General features: G+C 38.4%; 1 protein-coding gene across 3 annotated transcripts in view; it reads right to left on the bottom strand.

The window, feature by feature from the left end:
* nsfa (N-ethylmaleimide-sensitive factor a) overlaps window positions 1–16309 on the bottom strand; it is a 56993-nt gene that overhangs the window by 8170 nt on the left and 32514 nt on the right. For all 3 annotated transcript variants that reach the window (XM_035946698.2, XM_035946697.2, XM_023266992.3), the window contains 16 exons: window positions 15712–15811; window positions 15558–15597; window positions 14533–14699; window positions 14311–14418; window positions 12211–12286; window positions 11595–11750; window positions 10821–11020; window positions 10570–10735; window positions 8879–8953; window positions 6362–6549; window positions 5468–5563; window positions 5225–5381; window positions 4315–4448; window positions 4067–4213; window positions 1563–1697; window positions 1088–1201 (listed from right to left, as the gene is read on the bottom strand). In XM_035946698.2, the coding sequence (XP_035802591.1) occupies window positions 1088–1201; window positions 1563–1697; window positions 4067–4213; window positions 4315–4448; window positions 5225–5381; window positions 5468–5563; window positions 6362–6549; window positions 8879–8953; window positions 10570–10735; window positions 10821–11020; window positions 11595–11750; window positions 12211–12286; window positions 14311–14418; window positions 14533–14699; window positions 15558–15597; window positions 15712–15811 (2059 nt within the window). The remainder of the gene's footprint in view (window positions 1–1087; window positions 1202–1562; window positions 1698–4066; window positions 4214–4314; window positions 4449–5224; window positions 5382–5467; window positions 5564–6361; window positions 6550–8878; window positions 8954–10569; window positions 10736–10820; window positions 11021–11594; window positions 11751–12210; window positions 12287–14310; window positions 14419–14532; window positions 14700–15557; window positions 15598–15711; window positions 15812–16309) is intronic.

Below are 16309 nucleotides of genomic sequence, written 5' to 3'. Positions count from 1 at the left end.
AAACTGAAAAAACTACAACGTGGTTCAACAACAGTGGATGTGATTTTCGATGTGAACCCCAGAAATGTCTTCAATGTAAAATGGGCAACACAAATTAGATCCTCACACTAAGGCCCCTGAAAGTACTTTATTAATCTTGTTGAAATTCCCAGGATATCCCTGTAAAACCCACTGTTGCAAAAATACATCAGTCTTATTTTTTTCATTATTTTCTATTTTTTATATATATATATATATATATATATATATATATATATATATATATATATATATATATGAACCCAATTCTAGAAAAAGAAATAACAAATAAACAAAAACTAATAATAATATTATTATTTTATTAGCATTATTATTATTATTATTATTATTATTATTATTATTACTTTATTTTTTATGCTAATTTTTTTTCTACATTTGGCTTTATATATATCTATTTCTATATCTATTTTTACACATATTATTTCTATATATTTTATTATTTATTTATTTGTTGTCTTTTTCATTTATATGTACATTTTAGTTTTATTTATTTATTTGCTTTTTTTTTTTCTGTATTTGGGTCTTACAGGGTTAAAGGATACAGGTCTGAGTCCTTCCTACTGGCTGCAATCAGGCTTTTCATTTCTCAGTAATTCATATTCATTAATATTTTAACTTAGGAGTTATACGCTCTGCATATGTTTTTAACTTTTCATATTTTTTCTAACTTATATAGATATATGACTATTAGTTAGATCATTATTAGACTATTAGTGTTGATGTTCTGTGTGCCAAATACTGCTGTTACAAGTAATTTCCTAGTAAGGATCAAATAAGTATGTATTCTATTCTATTCTATTCTATTCTATAGCCTCTAGGTTTGAGTACAACAGAAAAGGCCTAACTATGTCTTCATCTAATCAGTGGATAAATCACAAAATTTAGGGTTTTTTATTTTAGCAGTCCAGAATCTACAGTTTTCCCTCTATGTTTCCTGTTTCTGTCTGTCTTCAAACAAACCCCACACATCAAACATCCACCGTCCTGTGTGACACATCACAGCGTTCAGACGCTTTCTGAAGCTACTGCTTTGTTGCGGCTCTCGTACCTGCAGCGACATCTCGATGAGCACGAGCAGCTTCTTGATGCCGATCCAGACTCGCTTCCCTTTGAGCTGCTGTGCGATGCTGGCTCGCTCTTTGTCCGTGAAGCTCCCCAGCAGCTGCACAGACAACAAAGGCAGCAGAAACATGGAGGTTTTCAGCGCTACATCGGAAGCCTCTGGTAAGTGCAGACAAAAACATCCTTTTAATTAAGCTTTGGCCACTAAATGTGTTTTTTTTTTCCCCAGTACCTTGATTGAAAGTGAATGTAGCTTCTTTCCCCGCAAGGGTACGAATCTTTCAAGGCTACATATGCACACGGCTGTGTTCTCTCGAGAATGGGATAGTTATGTATAATTCACCACTTTCATCTGTGTGTCCTTGTTTAAGTGCACAATGGAGAGTATTTTTACCTTCAAGCATCCAAATGTATGTGTGTGATTACCCCTAAAATGAGCGTGTGTGTGTGTGTGTTTATACCTCTAAGGCGTCGACCAGCTGCTCCCCAGTGGAGATGTTGGGAATGTGGATGGTGGTGCTGAAGGCGTCCAGCATCTCCATCTCCTGCAGGACGTCCTTCCTGCTGGTGGTGCCGATGATGAGCAGCTTCCGGCCCTGCAGGAGGAATAAATGGCTTGTGTTTGTCTGTTGCTGTGAACACCGCATGGTGAATTACCGTTTTCCTCTCATTTTCTGTGTCCACTGAAGGTTAATTGTCCACAAGTACAGAGGAGCTCTTCATTTCTGCAGTTTTGTTGGGAATATTGTTAATGCAGAGACAAGCATACTGATTCTGTTTTCATTTTATCCTGTATCACCAAATTTGTATTTTTTAATCAGCAAATCTTGTGTAAATGAATTTAATAGCATCATAAATATGAAAGAAATGAATTTTAAAAAACGGCCAGCCAAGAGCACCCGTATATTATGATTTACAGACATTTAACAGGATGATGCAGTCATATCACAGTGATTGTGATCTGTGATTGCAGGCGAGAAATTTTCTAGACGAAGAAACATTTCTTGTAAAAACGAAAAACTGAACTTAAAGATTTCATCCAGAAAAAAAGAGTCACAGTTCTGTGAAAGTACTTCATGTGAAAATGATTATTAATGGTTGTTATGAAAGGAAAATGAAGGCCATTTATTATCTGTTCCATGGATTGTGGTCACCTTTTATAAGGGTGATTCAATTTCCGATGCCAACATTAAGAGAACACTGGCAGCCCATATTTGACGCTGATATCATGGGATGTTTTTAGTTGTTGCTGTTGGTAATGCTATTTAAAATAAGGCACAAAAATTGCTGTTTTCTTAAGTAGATCTATAGTATGTCTGCAGTACACTTTCTTACACAAAGAAATGCATCAACTGAAGAAATAACTACATTTTGAAAAAAAGCATGAATTAATAAAATAGAATAATGTTTTAGTGCACTTAACATCATTTTTCAGCAGATAGCAGCACCTCCTCCTTCTAGTGTAGAAAATAAACTACTGTCTGATCATTTTTAACTGCTGTTCATAGATTTACCATAGTTCATGTGCACTATGTGGGCTGAGGAAATCAGACCCCAGTAGCCAGTGCAGACCGACCAAACATAACCCCTGTTATGTGACGATCGCCGTTTGTTTGTCCGTCTGTCTGTTAGCAACATTACTCAACAACAGACTAACAGATTTGGATGAAATTTTCAGGGAAGGTCAGAAATGACTCAAGGACCAAGTGATTAGATTTTGGCAGTGATGCAGCTTATAGTCTGGATCCACGGATTTGTTAAAGATTTCTGTATCATTGCCAGATAGCGGCATGGCGTCACTGTAACCATGACAACAAGTGAACAGAACGTCAGCTGCCTGTTGATGATCACAAGATTGTGATCCTACTACAAATCCACCGCTGAGGACTTATTGGGACTTATCCATCTGAATTATAAAAGGAACAACTGATTAAATTGTGGGGGTGTTTCTGAGTCTCATCAATTCTCGTTGCCCGCTACATATTTAGGTCACACAATTCACATAACGTACACATGCAAAATACACGTCTGTTCTCAGTGCAAGGTCATTTTGTTTGTGGGTACATCTAGATTAAATGGTTACAATCTATGGTGCTGTGATTTCTGCCATGACTTTTTTTTTTTAAAGATTTCAGCCGTTGGAAATGATACAACGCCTTAGCTCAGTATACAGATTGGGGAAGCAGATCAGTCAAAATCAAGCAGCTCAGTGAGACTTCAGGAAGTTTCTGCAAATGACCACAAAAAAGGTCAGACCAGCAACAGCATGCTATTTCTATTCTAATAGCTGACGCTATAAAGTGTCAGATAGTGAGGTTCAGAGGTGCTGGCAGGTGGATTTTGTTGCACAGTGTTTGTAGTCTTTATGCTTAGTAAAGCTAATTCATCTACTGGCTGCAGCTTCGTGTTAAACGGCATAATAACGGTATCGATCTTCTCATCTAACTCTGCAAACAGGCAAATAATGTCGGATTATTGACATTATTTAGGAACTTTTTTTTGTCAACAAAAGGTCATGAAAAGACCAAAACTAAGAATGTGGTAGTTCATCTCTTAATACATTTAAACCTCACGAACTCTGCAGAACTTTGCATCAAGCTATTCTACTATAGTTTCGCTTGAAATATATGCCAAGCCAATTTCAAAAATAGCTTGACACTGTCGTTCTTAGCAGTTTTGAACTGAAGTACCAAGTTTGGTGCATTAGTACAGTTGTTGCTAACATTTGTGGGGGTTTTTTTTTGCTTGCAACCCGTTACAGTGAAGCTGCTAAGAAAGACAATGTTCTACGTGTTCAAATTAATAAAGGAATATGTACACGGGTGTGTCTCTCTTGTGGCAACGATAGCACTACAGCACAGATGAGTATTAGTGTTAATGAGGTTAATTAATTACATTTTTTTCATGACATCTATAGACAACACTACAGTAGAAGTGTGTCTACGTGTTTCAGGTGATCTCTGACCTTGGGTGGAGCTTTCTTCAGCAGCACCAGCAGAGCCTGGAGGACCAGGTTGGAGAAACGAGGGCCGATGGGGACGTAGTCCAGCAGACGCTCGATGTCATCCACAACCACACAGCTGAGCTGAGACTTATAAGCATCATCAAAGACCTGAAACAGAGGGAGGGAAGAATGGATTAATGGAGGGAAAAATCTAAAGGGAGGAGACGGTGATACAGCTTGTAATTCTCAGAAGTCACTGCACCATGTACCTTTTTGATTGCCTGGCACTTGGAGATCTCTGAGTGTCCAATCATCTTGTCTGGAGAACAGATCTTGATGAAGGGGAACTGCGAGTCCTCTGCAATCTTAGCTGCCAGGGCTGTCTTTCCACTGTGGGGTGGACCTGTGGGGTACAGTTTGCTGCTTTTGTATTGAGTATATCTTTGTATTAAACCCTAGAATACAGAGGAATTATCCTGAGGAGTATTCCTGACAGGGAAATTTTATATAATCTCTGTAAAAATCAGGCACTGTCATCGCCAATTTTCACCCTTTTTATTGCATTAAATGTAGAACTCAGTCTTTAAAATTACACTGTTTTGGTCTAACTTAACCCTCCTGTTGTCCTCATTTACGGGCACCAAAAAAATAGTTTCCTTGTCTGAAAAAAATCCAAAAATTCTGCAAAAAATTCCCCAAATTTCTGAAAATTTGCAAGACCTTCAGGAAGAAAATTCCAATAATTCCTTCAAAGTTTCCCCTAAAAGTTTTATTTAAAAAAAAAAAATCCCCCAAATTTGGTAAGAAAATTCTTGAAATTTTTTCAAAAAATGAGTAAAAATCTTCCAAATAATCCTAAAAAATATCTAAAATGATTATATAGCAGTAAAACTTCTAATATTTTCTTGAAGAACATTCACATAAAAATCAACCAAAATCCAGCAAAGTTTGCTGGATTTTGGTTGATTTTTTTTGTGAATGTTCTTAAGAAACATTTTTAACATTTCTTCTTTTCCACCAAAAAATGTTCAAAGATTTCCCAAAAATGTTGAAAATGTGGACATCAGAAGTTTCACTGTTAAAATATATTTTTTTCCACATCAAACTTTAAAACGGGTCTATTTTGACCTGCAGGATGAAACGAGGGTTAAGCAGAGTAGTGTGTGTTTGATTTCTTACCCTCCAACAACACGGCCACCAGCGGTGTGCGATCACTGTTCTTGGTCTGCTGCACCAGCAGCTCTCCATCATCCAGAACGTGAGTGACCGGGTCGCCCCATTTGATGATGCCGTTCATGATGTAGCTGGAATAATCCTCCTGGTTTGTACCAAACGCCTTGAAGAAAACACGAGGGAATGTCAGAGACACCGTTTTACCTTTTTCCTGTCACCACATTACGCAGTTTTCACAGAACAACATACTGGTTTTATGTCGTTGTTGAGGGATCCCATGAAGTCAGCTCTGGTGACCTGCAGCTTCTCTGCCTTCTCCATGTCCACCTCCACTGTAGATGTAGCCTAGAAAAGCAAGCAGTCTCATTTTATTGTCATTTTTACGATTTATTTTAAGTGATTGCTCTGCCTTGCCTCCTATATCTTGCTTGATTGTCTGTGTTGCTTTTTTAACTGTCAAAGCACTTTGTGAATGTTGTTCTTAAGCCTGCTATATAAATAAATAAAGTTATTATTAAACTAATAATACAGCAATGTGTAAATACTCCGTTGCAAGTGAAAGTCTTGAATGAAAAATCCTACTTGAGTAAAAGTACTTGGAGCAAAATGTAGGTGAAGTATTAAAGGAAAGTCCTGGTTTGGTTCCTCTGACTGGTTTTACTGTATATTATTCTCCTATATATAATTTACAAAATAAACATCATTCTGTACTGAATAAGACTTGAGATTGAGACCATAACCTCATTAGAAAAATGTGAACTGAGGTAGCCAATGAAGAAAGAAGTAGGCTCATTTTCTCATAGACTTCTACATATCAGGTTTCTATTTGAACCCAGAGGAGTCGCCCCCTGCTGACTGCTAGAAAAAATGCAGGTTTCAGTCACCACATTGGCTTCACTTTTCAGAGGATATGCCCATCTTTTCTATACAGACTATGCTTTTGTCACTGCTACTGGTTTTTCTAGTGGAATCAGTTTATTGTTAAATTGTTTTCCTGTTTTCCCATCAAGCTGTTACTACAATGTTATCTAATAGAGCATTCACTGATATTTCATACATTCTTCCGTAGATTCTCAGTCTGCTGGCCCTCTAATCACGGTGGAATCCCAACCTGAATGTAAGCTCTGTGTATCTGATAGTGACCTTAATGTGTCGGTTCATGGCGGTGGACTGGGCCGCCCTGACCAGACCCTCCAGCTCGGCACCACTGTAGTTCTTCGTCTCCGATGCCAGCTCTTTGATGTCGACATCGACGGCGAGCAGGTTGAAGCCTCTCATCTTGTTGGTGTGGATGGTCAGGATCTGGACACGGCCCTTCTCATCAGGCAGACCTGGTGTTTGGAGGACGAAAAGAGTGTGGCACGGAAAGGAACGAGTGTGGAAAAGATAAAAGAGATGAGGCGGGGGTAGAATTTATCGGGAAAAGGAATAGAGGAGGTAAGAAACATAAAATAGTGCTAATAAAGATATTCTTACTCAAAAACACCTTCAGTTAAGCTCAAATCCAGGCTGCTGGATCTGTCAAAAAAATATCTTGCAGATGAATTTTCATGTCATTGTTGGGGGTTTTGTGGGATACATCTGTCGGTCATTTTCACATATTTTGGGAATTCCCAAGCATTTCTCAGTCCTGGACAGATATAATGACAGATTAGATCACTAATACATCTGGGATGTAATTTACTTAGGAAATTTACCTTCTTCACTGACAAAGCGTGATATTTACTACAAATATGACTAGCAGGGGGTCAAAAAAAAGCTACAACAAAAAAATGGCGAAGTAAAGATATCCCAAAAATCACAGAATGGATAGAAATAAATCCGAAAATATACATTATGGAACAATACTCTGAGAAATGCAGCCCAAAAATGTGAAAGATATTGGGAAATACGGAAATCTTATTTGAATATCATGTGATCACAGTTATTACTGTCATTGAGCTGTTTATCGATCATTTTGAACTGTTTACAAATACAAGGTGAGATGTCTTGGAAGGTGCAGATGCCAAACAAACATTAACCCATAAATACATGGAAGACAGACCTGGAAGATCAAGGTTTTATACTGACAATCTTGGACACTTGGAACCTTGGCTTGGCTTTTATTGTATTATACTGTGAAGGCTATTATTATGTCTATATGTTGTTCTGTTGGTTTGTTATGGAAAAATCATTTTTAAGAAAGTCAAAAAATAAAAATACTAAATTCGATTCGCCTCCACTCTATTGGCAGAATTTCAGAATCAAATGTTCCACATTAAATTAAACACCATATGCCAAAAGTGAGAGCATTCTCAGTTTTCTTTTCTTTTATTTGTACTCTTTCTGTGCCTCTTTGGATGAAGCAACAATTATAATCAATTTGAAGAACAAAAATATCGCCTTATTATTTGTACTTATTATTATTTGTATGCAGTAGATTGGAGTTCAGGAAGTTTCGGGCTTTCTGTGACGCCACCACTGCAAATATAATTGCATTCAAGAAGCAAAACTGAGACTTCTTCACTTCTTGTGCAAGAAAAACATACTACTCTCTAGAGGAAACCACTTCCTCACAGAAAATAAGAATTCATCTCTGATGGTTCTGACTCATCCTGTGCGTCGCTGCTTTGTTGAAACTGTGCAGCAGTTTGTTCTATAGAATGAAACCATTTGATTAATGAGGCTATGTGAGGACACAGCAGCACGATGTCAATAATTAATGCAGTTACAGCTACTGTGCCACCTACGTAAATTATGCACGGGTCCTCTCTCAGTTTAGAGACAGTATGGATCGAGCCGCTGTGTGATGCAACAGCTTTTTGATAACGTGAAAGAAGAGAAGGCGACATTCTACATGTGTGTGTGAAAGCAGATTGCATTAGAGAATGAGTCAGTGATGCTGTGATGCTGAAGGACATCAAGGCTCTGACACAATTTAACCCCCTGAGCACATGAAGAACTAACATTATGTGATATAGTTTTATGAAGAAAGTTACTTTTGGCGAAGTAGGTAGCAGAAAAAGATGGTGCACAGTGGGAATTACCATCACAACAGCATTACTGGACAATAAAAATAAAATTATCTTCATAATTAAGGTATTTCAAGGGAAGCGATTATATATAACATCCAAAATATTATTTTTAATGTGTCTTGAGGTTAACACGGTCGCTGAAATCACTTTGAAGTACCATTTTAAGAGGTGAAGATGGCTTGTTAAGGGCAGATCCACTGTTAGGTTTTCATAATAAAATGCTGACATGGTTACTGTACAATGAACAGTCTAAATCAGGTCTATAACATTTCCCTAAAAGAAAAATAAACCAGGATTCTATGATAAATTATTGCACATTTACAGGGTTTTAGAATTATTGCTTGAATACCATACAAATGGCTAAAATATTGTACACAATAATCACAGCTCTGGATGTACATACATAGTTAATTATTGCACAAGCATTAGGAAAATTGGAAATATGTTGAAGAAAATGAGCCATTTAAATGAGCAATTGGATCATATTACATCCATTCCATCTGTGGCAACATTATATTTCAAAATACAAGACTAGTCTCAGAAATATTTCAACTTTTCAAGTCCCAGATGGAGATGACAGATTGAAATCTCAGCCAAAATGAAATTTGAGCAGAGAAAAAGAGAGAAAAGGTATAAAAACACTCACCGATTTCCATCTTCACTTCAAACCTGCCGGGCCTCATCAGGGCGTCATCGATCAGGTCAGGCCTGTTGGTCATACCTGGAGGGAGAGGAAAACGCCGTGATGCAGAGAATAGTAACGAAGAGGGACAGGTCGGCAGACTGTATCAAATCTACTGTCTGGATTGGTACATAATAACAGCTGACAACTGGAGGAAATTTAAGTGAAAGGATGCACAGTCTACCAGTGAACCATTTCAAGCCAAGATTTTGAGGCTTATGACAAAACTGAACCCACAATTTAACACTTAAACATCTTACAAGACATTAGGTACTGGGTGTGCTGCGCCATGTGGGTGGCATTTGAATGAATTTAAATACATTAGTGTTGATTGGAATTGTTCAAATGTAACTTCTTAATGGAGATTTTCCAATATACATGAGCTGAACAGATGGTACAGTATCTTAGTTGTCTGGTGCTGGTGTTAAATACAAAACAGCATTTTAATCATGGTGGAACACACTGAGCTTTACAGTCCTGGGCTCATTTCCTAAAAGCGATTTGTAAGTTCTTGAAGTTGTTTTTTTTGGCCTTTTGTTGGCTGTGTGAGACAGGTTTGTAGAGAGGCAGACAACAAAGTAGGGAGAAGAACTGGGGGGAAGACCTGCAGCAGAGGGCCGCGAGCTGGAATCAAACTGAGGCCGCTGCATGGGGGACTATAGCCCCTGTTTATGGGCTGCCTGTTCAGCCAGCTGAGCCACCTGGGCATCCAGTGTAGGTACTTTTTCTATGCAGACCATGTAATTGCTGCTGAGGCTCTTTGTTACGGCCGCTGGTAGCTGTGTGTTGGAACAGTGGCTGATTATGTTGGCTGAAGACAGATCTCACCTGGCACTCATGAGGAGCTCCAGACCTCCTCCCAGACCTGGTTCTCCACACCTCCCGATCCACCAGATTGATCAACCACTACAACTCTTCCTCCCATAAGACCCCAGCGATCACCACACCTGAGTATATCTACAACCAAAACTCTCAGTCTTGGTGGCTGGGATGTGTGAGCAGTTCGCCCTGGTGCTTCTTCCGTCTCTTTGTGATCGTATTCTGGTTTGGTCCGTCGGTCTGTAAGGGATGACTGCTGCTGGGGGCTGCTGATTTGGAGCCTCAAGTCTTAGTGGAGATTGGCTCCGGTTAGCAGTCCACCAACTTCATGAAGAAGCATTTGGTAATTTGAGTCTTTGTGTTTTGTGTGTTAAATGTGTGTGTTCTGAGGCACCAGTTTTGTTTAGTTAGTGTTGTGCACTGTTCGTATTTTCTGTTACCTGTGCTGGGTGTTTCTACTGTGTTTTCAGTTTGGTTAGGGAGTTTAGTTGCTTTGTTTCTGTTTAGATAATTTTACAAATTGTTAGCCTTCATTTGGTTTTATTATCTTCTTTGATTTGGCAACACCCACCAGTCCTGTTTTCTTTGTTTGATCACTTTTCTGTTCCATTTGCTAGTGAGCAATTCCTTTACCTGAACCAAATATCATCTGGTTATTTGTTACATCCAGTTGACCCTAGAGGCTGGATCATAACAATCTTGTATGTTCATGTTGGTGTTGGTGATAAGAATCCTGTTGGATTTGATTGGTCAAATGTACATAAAATGGACCCCTGCTCTCTATCCAGTACAACGTATCACAACACGGTCCGTCACTTCCCTCTGACTGTTCTTACCAATGACCAGGATGTTGTTAAGTTGCTCCACGCCGTCGATCTTGGACAGAAGCTGGTTGACCACGGTGTCGTGCACGCCCGTGCTGCTGGCGCCCGTTCCTCTCTGCTTGCAGATGGCATCCAACTCATCAAAGATGATGATGTGGAGGCCGCTGTTGGCTCCCAGCTGAAAATGACACCCACTTTCATCAGCTGTGCGTGTGCTTTTTAACATATTAAATAAACAGAGAGGAACACTGAGCGTCTCTCACCCTCTTCTGCTCCTCCTCTGCCTCGGCGAACAGTTTGCGGATGTTGGCCTCAGATTCTCCTACGTACTTGTTGAGGATCTCGGGGCCGTTGACGATCTTGGGCTCGCGGGCGTTGAGCATCTTACCGATCTGCCTGGCCATCAGAGTTTTACCACATCCTGGTGGTCCAAACAGCAAGATGCCCTTCACGTGCTTACAACCTGGAACAAAGAACACAAGGAGTTATCAAAAAAAGCCAAAATGATGGAGAAAGAAAGAGAAGCAGTGGTGATGCAGAAATAACAGCAACAAGGCAGGAAAGGAAACGGAAATGACACTAGGAGGAAGAGAAGATGAGTGTTCTGCTAGAAAATACTTCAAGGCTGGAGGGAGAAGAAACCAGATTAATCAAACATCATAAGACCAATATAAATTGTGTCACTTTCTGTGTGTGTGTGTGTGTGTGTGTGTGTGTGTGTGTGTGTGTGTATAGGGAAGTCTGACTGGCAGAGCACCCTGCCTAACCTTGTTTCCTGCATTCTATTAGTGTGTATTACATTTTATTTCCATGGAGAACACACAGTAAACAGAGCACGGCTTGATCTTCCACACAATGTTTCATTCATAAAAACTCACAAGCTGCCAGCATTGCCATCACCAGATCTCATAAATACGTTTAAAAAAAGATTAATTAGCTAACTAAAGGGTGGAGGAAGCTCAGTGGAAGGAATAAATCTCAGAAACCACAGCTATAAAAAGTTACAAGAAAGAGAGAGAATAGAAGGGACTTCTCACCCATCTGCTCCACAATGTCAGGAGGGAAAACTCGGGAAGCAAAAGCTCTGCGGAAAATGTCAGAGAACTCCTTGTCCAGACCTCCGATTCCCATCTTCTCAAAGTTCCAGTCTGGGTTGATGATTGTCTGTCGTGCCTCCTTGGTCTTTGCTTTACCTGTTTAAAAACACAAAAGAGTTATTTAGCCACCAAATCTTACATATACTGTATTTTAAAGCCCAAAACTTAGAGGATTTTAGATGTGATTTTCAGTGAGGAAAAGCTAGAAACACTGCTACAAGTCATGACAGAGTCTATCACAAATTAAAAGTCATAAATGATAAAGTCAAGTTTGTTTAGTCTGAAGTCTTTCCCGGCTTTTCCTTGACAGAGATAAGTCTGAACTCTTATGAGGTGATTTGTGGAACATTTGTCAGAATGGGTTCTTGCTGCCATCTTGTGGAGTAAATAGATACAGAACCCTAAAATAAAGACTTCTTCTTGTCGACCCAGAAGCCTGTTTGGTGTTGTGTTTGAACCGTACTGATATATCTCAGCTTTTAAAAACAATAACATAATGGTTAGGAAACCTTTATGGGAACTATCATTAATATGAAGTCAGACAGAAGCAACGTACCGACAAGTGTGAGGGAAGAATTCTCAGCCTTCTCAAAAATCACCTGGCTGTTGCCCACCATCAGGCCGACGTCGATCTGTCAGAGAAACCACACGTAAAATCACTGCTCCATGTGGAAAGTTGGTACAATTACAGTCATTCCTTATTCATTTGCTCCCTCAATTTGGATAAAAAGCAGCAATTATGGCACCTAACAGGAAAAAATTGGAGCAGATATTGTTGAAATAATACTAGCGGTGGGATGCGATTAAAAAAAAAAAATCTAATTAATTACAGGCTTTGTAATTAATTAATTGCAATTAATTGCAGTTTTGTCAAATAGCAATATTTAACACAATAAGTGAAGTTTTTCAATTCAAATAAAATTGTGGTTGACAGTTGAATCAATGAATAGACATATATGTGTTTCTAATTTAAAATTTATGTTAAAAGGGGAAAATGGGACATATAGAAAAAAGTGATTTTGACAACTTAAAGCCTGAATTTAGTTGTTTTTTTCCACTGTATGGCACATAAAATCAGCATAAGTAGTTCAAGGAGCTTCAGAAAGTTGAAAATCCAGAGATTCATTCTGTTTTCATCTTTTCTGGGTCTGATAAATGGTGTAATTTTGATGGTTCTTTTTATAGGAATATCAATTTTTATTAAGTAATCTTTTTATAAACAAAAAGTTTATAATTAAGTTATTAAAAGAGATATTTTTGTTGTTTAGGTTATTCCTCCTCCAAGGAGGCAGAGCCTCGACAGAGTAAAAACTTAAACCACAAAAATGTTTCATTTCTATTTATCTGCATTTTTCATGTGTCTGCTACATTCACAGATTACTGCAAATCTAAGTGCAATTATAGCGATTTTATTCAACATTTTAAGACTTTCTGTAAACTCAAGCACTGTCTAGAAAAGTGGTCTATTATGGGATGGCTACACCGTTCGCATGACTCGTAGCTAACGTTAGCTCTGGTGCTAACAGCAACATGTTTTACATTGAGGTGATACCGTCGGCTTGAAGTGACGCAGTGATCAGAAAACTCTTTGTTGTACAATTTGCACACAACCAGGCTTTTATCCAAGCTGCCATCAGGAAGATTTTTAAAAGGAAACTTTCTGCCCAACAAGCTCAATCTCATCTTCCTTCACTGTTTACCAGTGCCCGACTTCCCTCAGTACTTCCTGTGCTTCTTCTTCATGACTAAAAACAGACTTTAGGTTCATTACCACCACCTACTGGGCTGGAGTGTTCATCACAGTTACCAGTGTGCCAGAAATGAGGGAACTGAGGAGGGTGCAAGTAATTGTTATTAGTTTTAACGCGTTATTTTCCGCTGTAATTAATTACTTAATCGAAACTAACGCGTTAAAGCCCCAGCCCTAAATAATACACTTCAAATCCAGGTAAGTAGAATATTTAGAAGTCCTAATGTCACATCACCATGCCAATGTTATTCCAGTGTCTACCTATTTGATCTTGACTTAATCTACAAAAGTACAGATTCTATCTGTATTGACAATGTAAAGCAAGCAGATGCATTTAAAACCGTATAATTATCCATCCATCCATCCATCCATCCATCCATCCATCCATCCATCCCTTCATCCATCCATCCATCCATCCATCGTGCCAGTGACTGTGTTTTTGCTGATCATTGCATTGGTCCATTTATTCTCCTGTAGGGATCAAGATGGTCTTCAAATGTGAAGTATTTATTCATTTAAAGCTGTTAAGTAGTAATTGTAGTAAGATCAGCATATTTAACAATGACTGCTACTCTAATATGTTAAAATGATTCTGTCCTAATTTGCTCTAACCTCACTGCACCGGGAATCTGATTCATATCTGAGCATTCCTCAAAAGCAATTCAATTTTAAGCCGACTCTTGTTAGCTTAATTATAGATGGGAATGCTTTTGTTCAGAACAATCAACAAAATCCCAAAGGTGCTTCCCATCAAAACTGAAGGGAAACATTAACAACAGGAAACAGAAGCCAGACAGCTTTCTAACATCCTATTTTTTGGTTGGTAACCCAGACCTGCTTGAACAACAACCACATTTCTTTGAGTTCTGGCTTCACTTGCTCTGATGAATGATCTCAGTCTTATACCTTTTGTTTCTTTCCGGAGGCTGGTTCTCCTTTGAGGATGCTGGCGTCCATGGCCTCGATGTCCTTCACCACCAAACCAAACAGCTTGTCGCAGAAACTAAACACTAGCTGAGAGACAGAGAGAAGCAGGAGAATGTTTAAGAAAACACACAAATCAAAAAGCAAAGAGCAAAGTAAAGTATGTGTGTGAGCCGTGATGCTTTGAGGAAGGGAAGAGTAAACCTGCTGGGTGACAGAGAAGGCCTGGTTGTTGAACTGCTGGATGAACTCGGCCGCCATCTTGTCCGAGTCGTAGGGAGAGGAGTCGGTGCTCTTCTTCTGCAGGAAGTCGATTTCGATTGTCATGGCGCCAATGCACTGCTTGGACTTGTCGAAGTTGTAGTTGGCCACTGAGTGGACAGAGAGGGACACAGTTATTCCTTTAAAACTGACACGCTATTGACAAAATTATTAAAAAATAAAATAAAATTAGATGAATAAAATAAAATGAGGTTACATAAAATAAAAAAGATTAGATAAACAAAATAAAATAAAATCACAGATAAATTGAAATAAAATAAAATTCAATAAAAAATAAAATAAGATTATATAAATAAAACAAAATAAGATTAGATGAATAACATTTAATTCAATAAACTCAGATAAACAAAACAAGATTAGATAAAACAAAATTAGATTGGATAAAACCAAAAAATTGATAAATAAAATAAAATAAAATAAAGTATAGTTTGATAAATAAATAGGATTAGGTAAATAAAATAAAATTAGATAAATTAAATAAAATAAGGTTAGATAAATTAAATAAAATAAGATTAGATAAATAAAATTTAATTAAATAAATTAATTAAAATGAGATTAGATAAAATAAAAATGTTTAGATAAATAAAATAAAATACAGCTTGATGAATAAATACGATTTGGTAAATAAAATAAAATAAATAAGATTAGATAAATAAAATAAAATAAGGCTAGGTCAATAGGAAGGATTTAGTTCAGAAGCTCAAGATTTGTTGGCCACTGAAATGTACATAACACGAGAATAAAACACAAAAAGCAACAAGTAAGAAAAAAAACACAATATCGTGTTGGTAAGCCCATTGGAATACCAACAAACACCCCACTACAGCAAACGTCAAAGGACCAAGAGTGAAATTTCTTCAACAACAGTCAATCATAGTGACAGCTAGACAATGCTGTGTTTGTATAGTTAACCATCAGATACAGCAGTCAAACAAAGGGTTGTATACCTTCCACCTCCTGGCCAATGGAGAGACCGGCCCATTTCCTCTATTGGAGAGATAAAGGAGGAAAAAAAAACAAAGTAAGACTGAGTGACTGAGCTTTAGGCCAACAGCTACTGAACACTGTGTGCGTTGTGTTGTTGTGTTTGCGGTTGTGTACCTGAGGCAGGCTGAAGGCGATGGTTCCAGGAGCCACAGTGTGGTGGGTCTTGACTGTAAACGCAAACTTGTGGTTGGGTGTGGTCTTCACAGTCACATGTCTGCAAAGATGGGTGACAGTTAGATGCTGCGTATTAAATACAAAATCACAGCAAGCCGAAATTACGCAACACCAGGATCCACTTGCAGTTGTTTTTCTGGCCAGATGACAAATCCAAGTCCAGTATTCAGTCTCTGTTTTGCTCTGTTTTGTCTGCTGAATCACCTGATGAGTCAACCAAAATAGACTAAAATTTTTTTCAATGAAGATTACATTAAATGAATCAGAAATACGGGCTGCACAGTGGTGTAGTGGTTACCACTTTCGCCTTGCAGCGAGAAGGTCCCTGGTTCGCGTCCCGGCTTTCCCGGGATCTTTCTGCATGGAGTTTGCATGTTCTCCCTGTGCATGCGTGGGTTTTCTCCGGGTACTCCGGCTTCCTCCCACAGTCCAAAAATATGCTGAGGTTAATTGATTATTCTAAATTGCCCGTAGGTGTGAATGTGTGAGTGCTTGTTTGTCTTTGTATGTAGCCCTGCGACAGACTGGTGACCTGTCT

This window comes from Amphiprion ocellaris, chromosome 19 (assembly GCF_022539595.1).
Source record: "Amphiprion ocellaris isolate individual 3 ecotype Okinawa chromosome 19, ASM2253959v1, whole genome shotgun sequence".
Taxonomy (NCBI): Eukaryota; Metazoa; Chordata; class Actinopteri; family Pomacentridae; genus Amphiprion; species Amphiprion ocellaris.
Note: the sequence above shows the minus strand (reverse complement) of the source record. Positions and strands in the feature narration are given on the sequence as shown.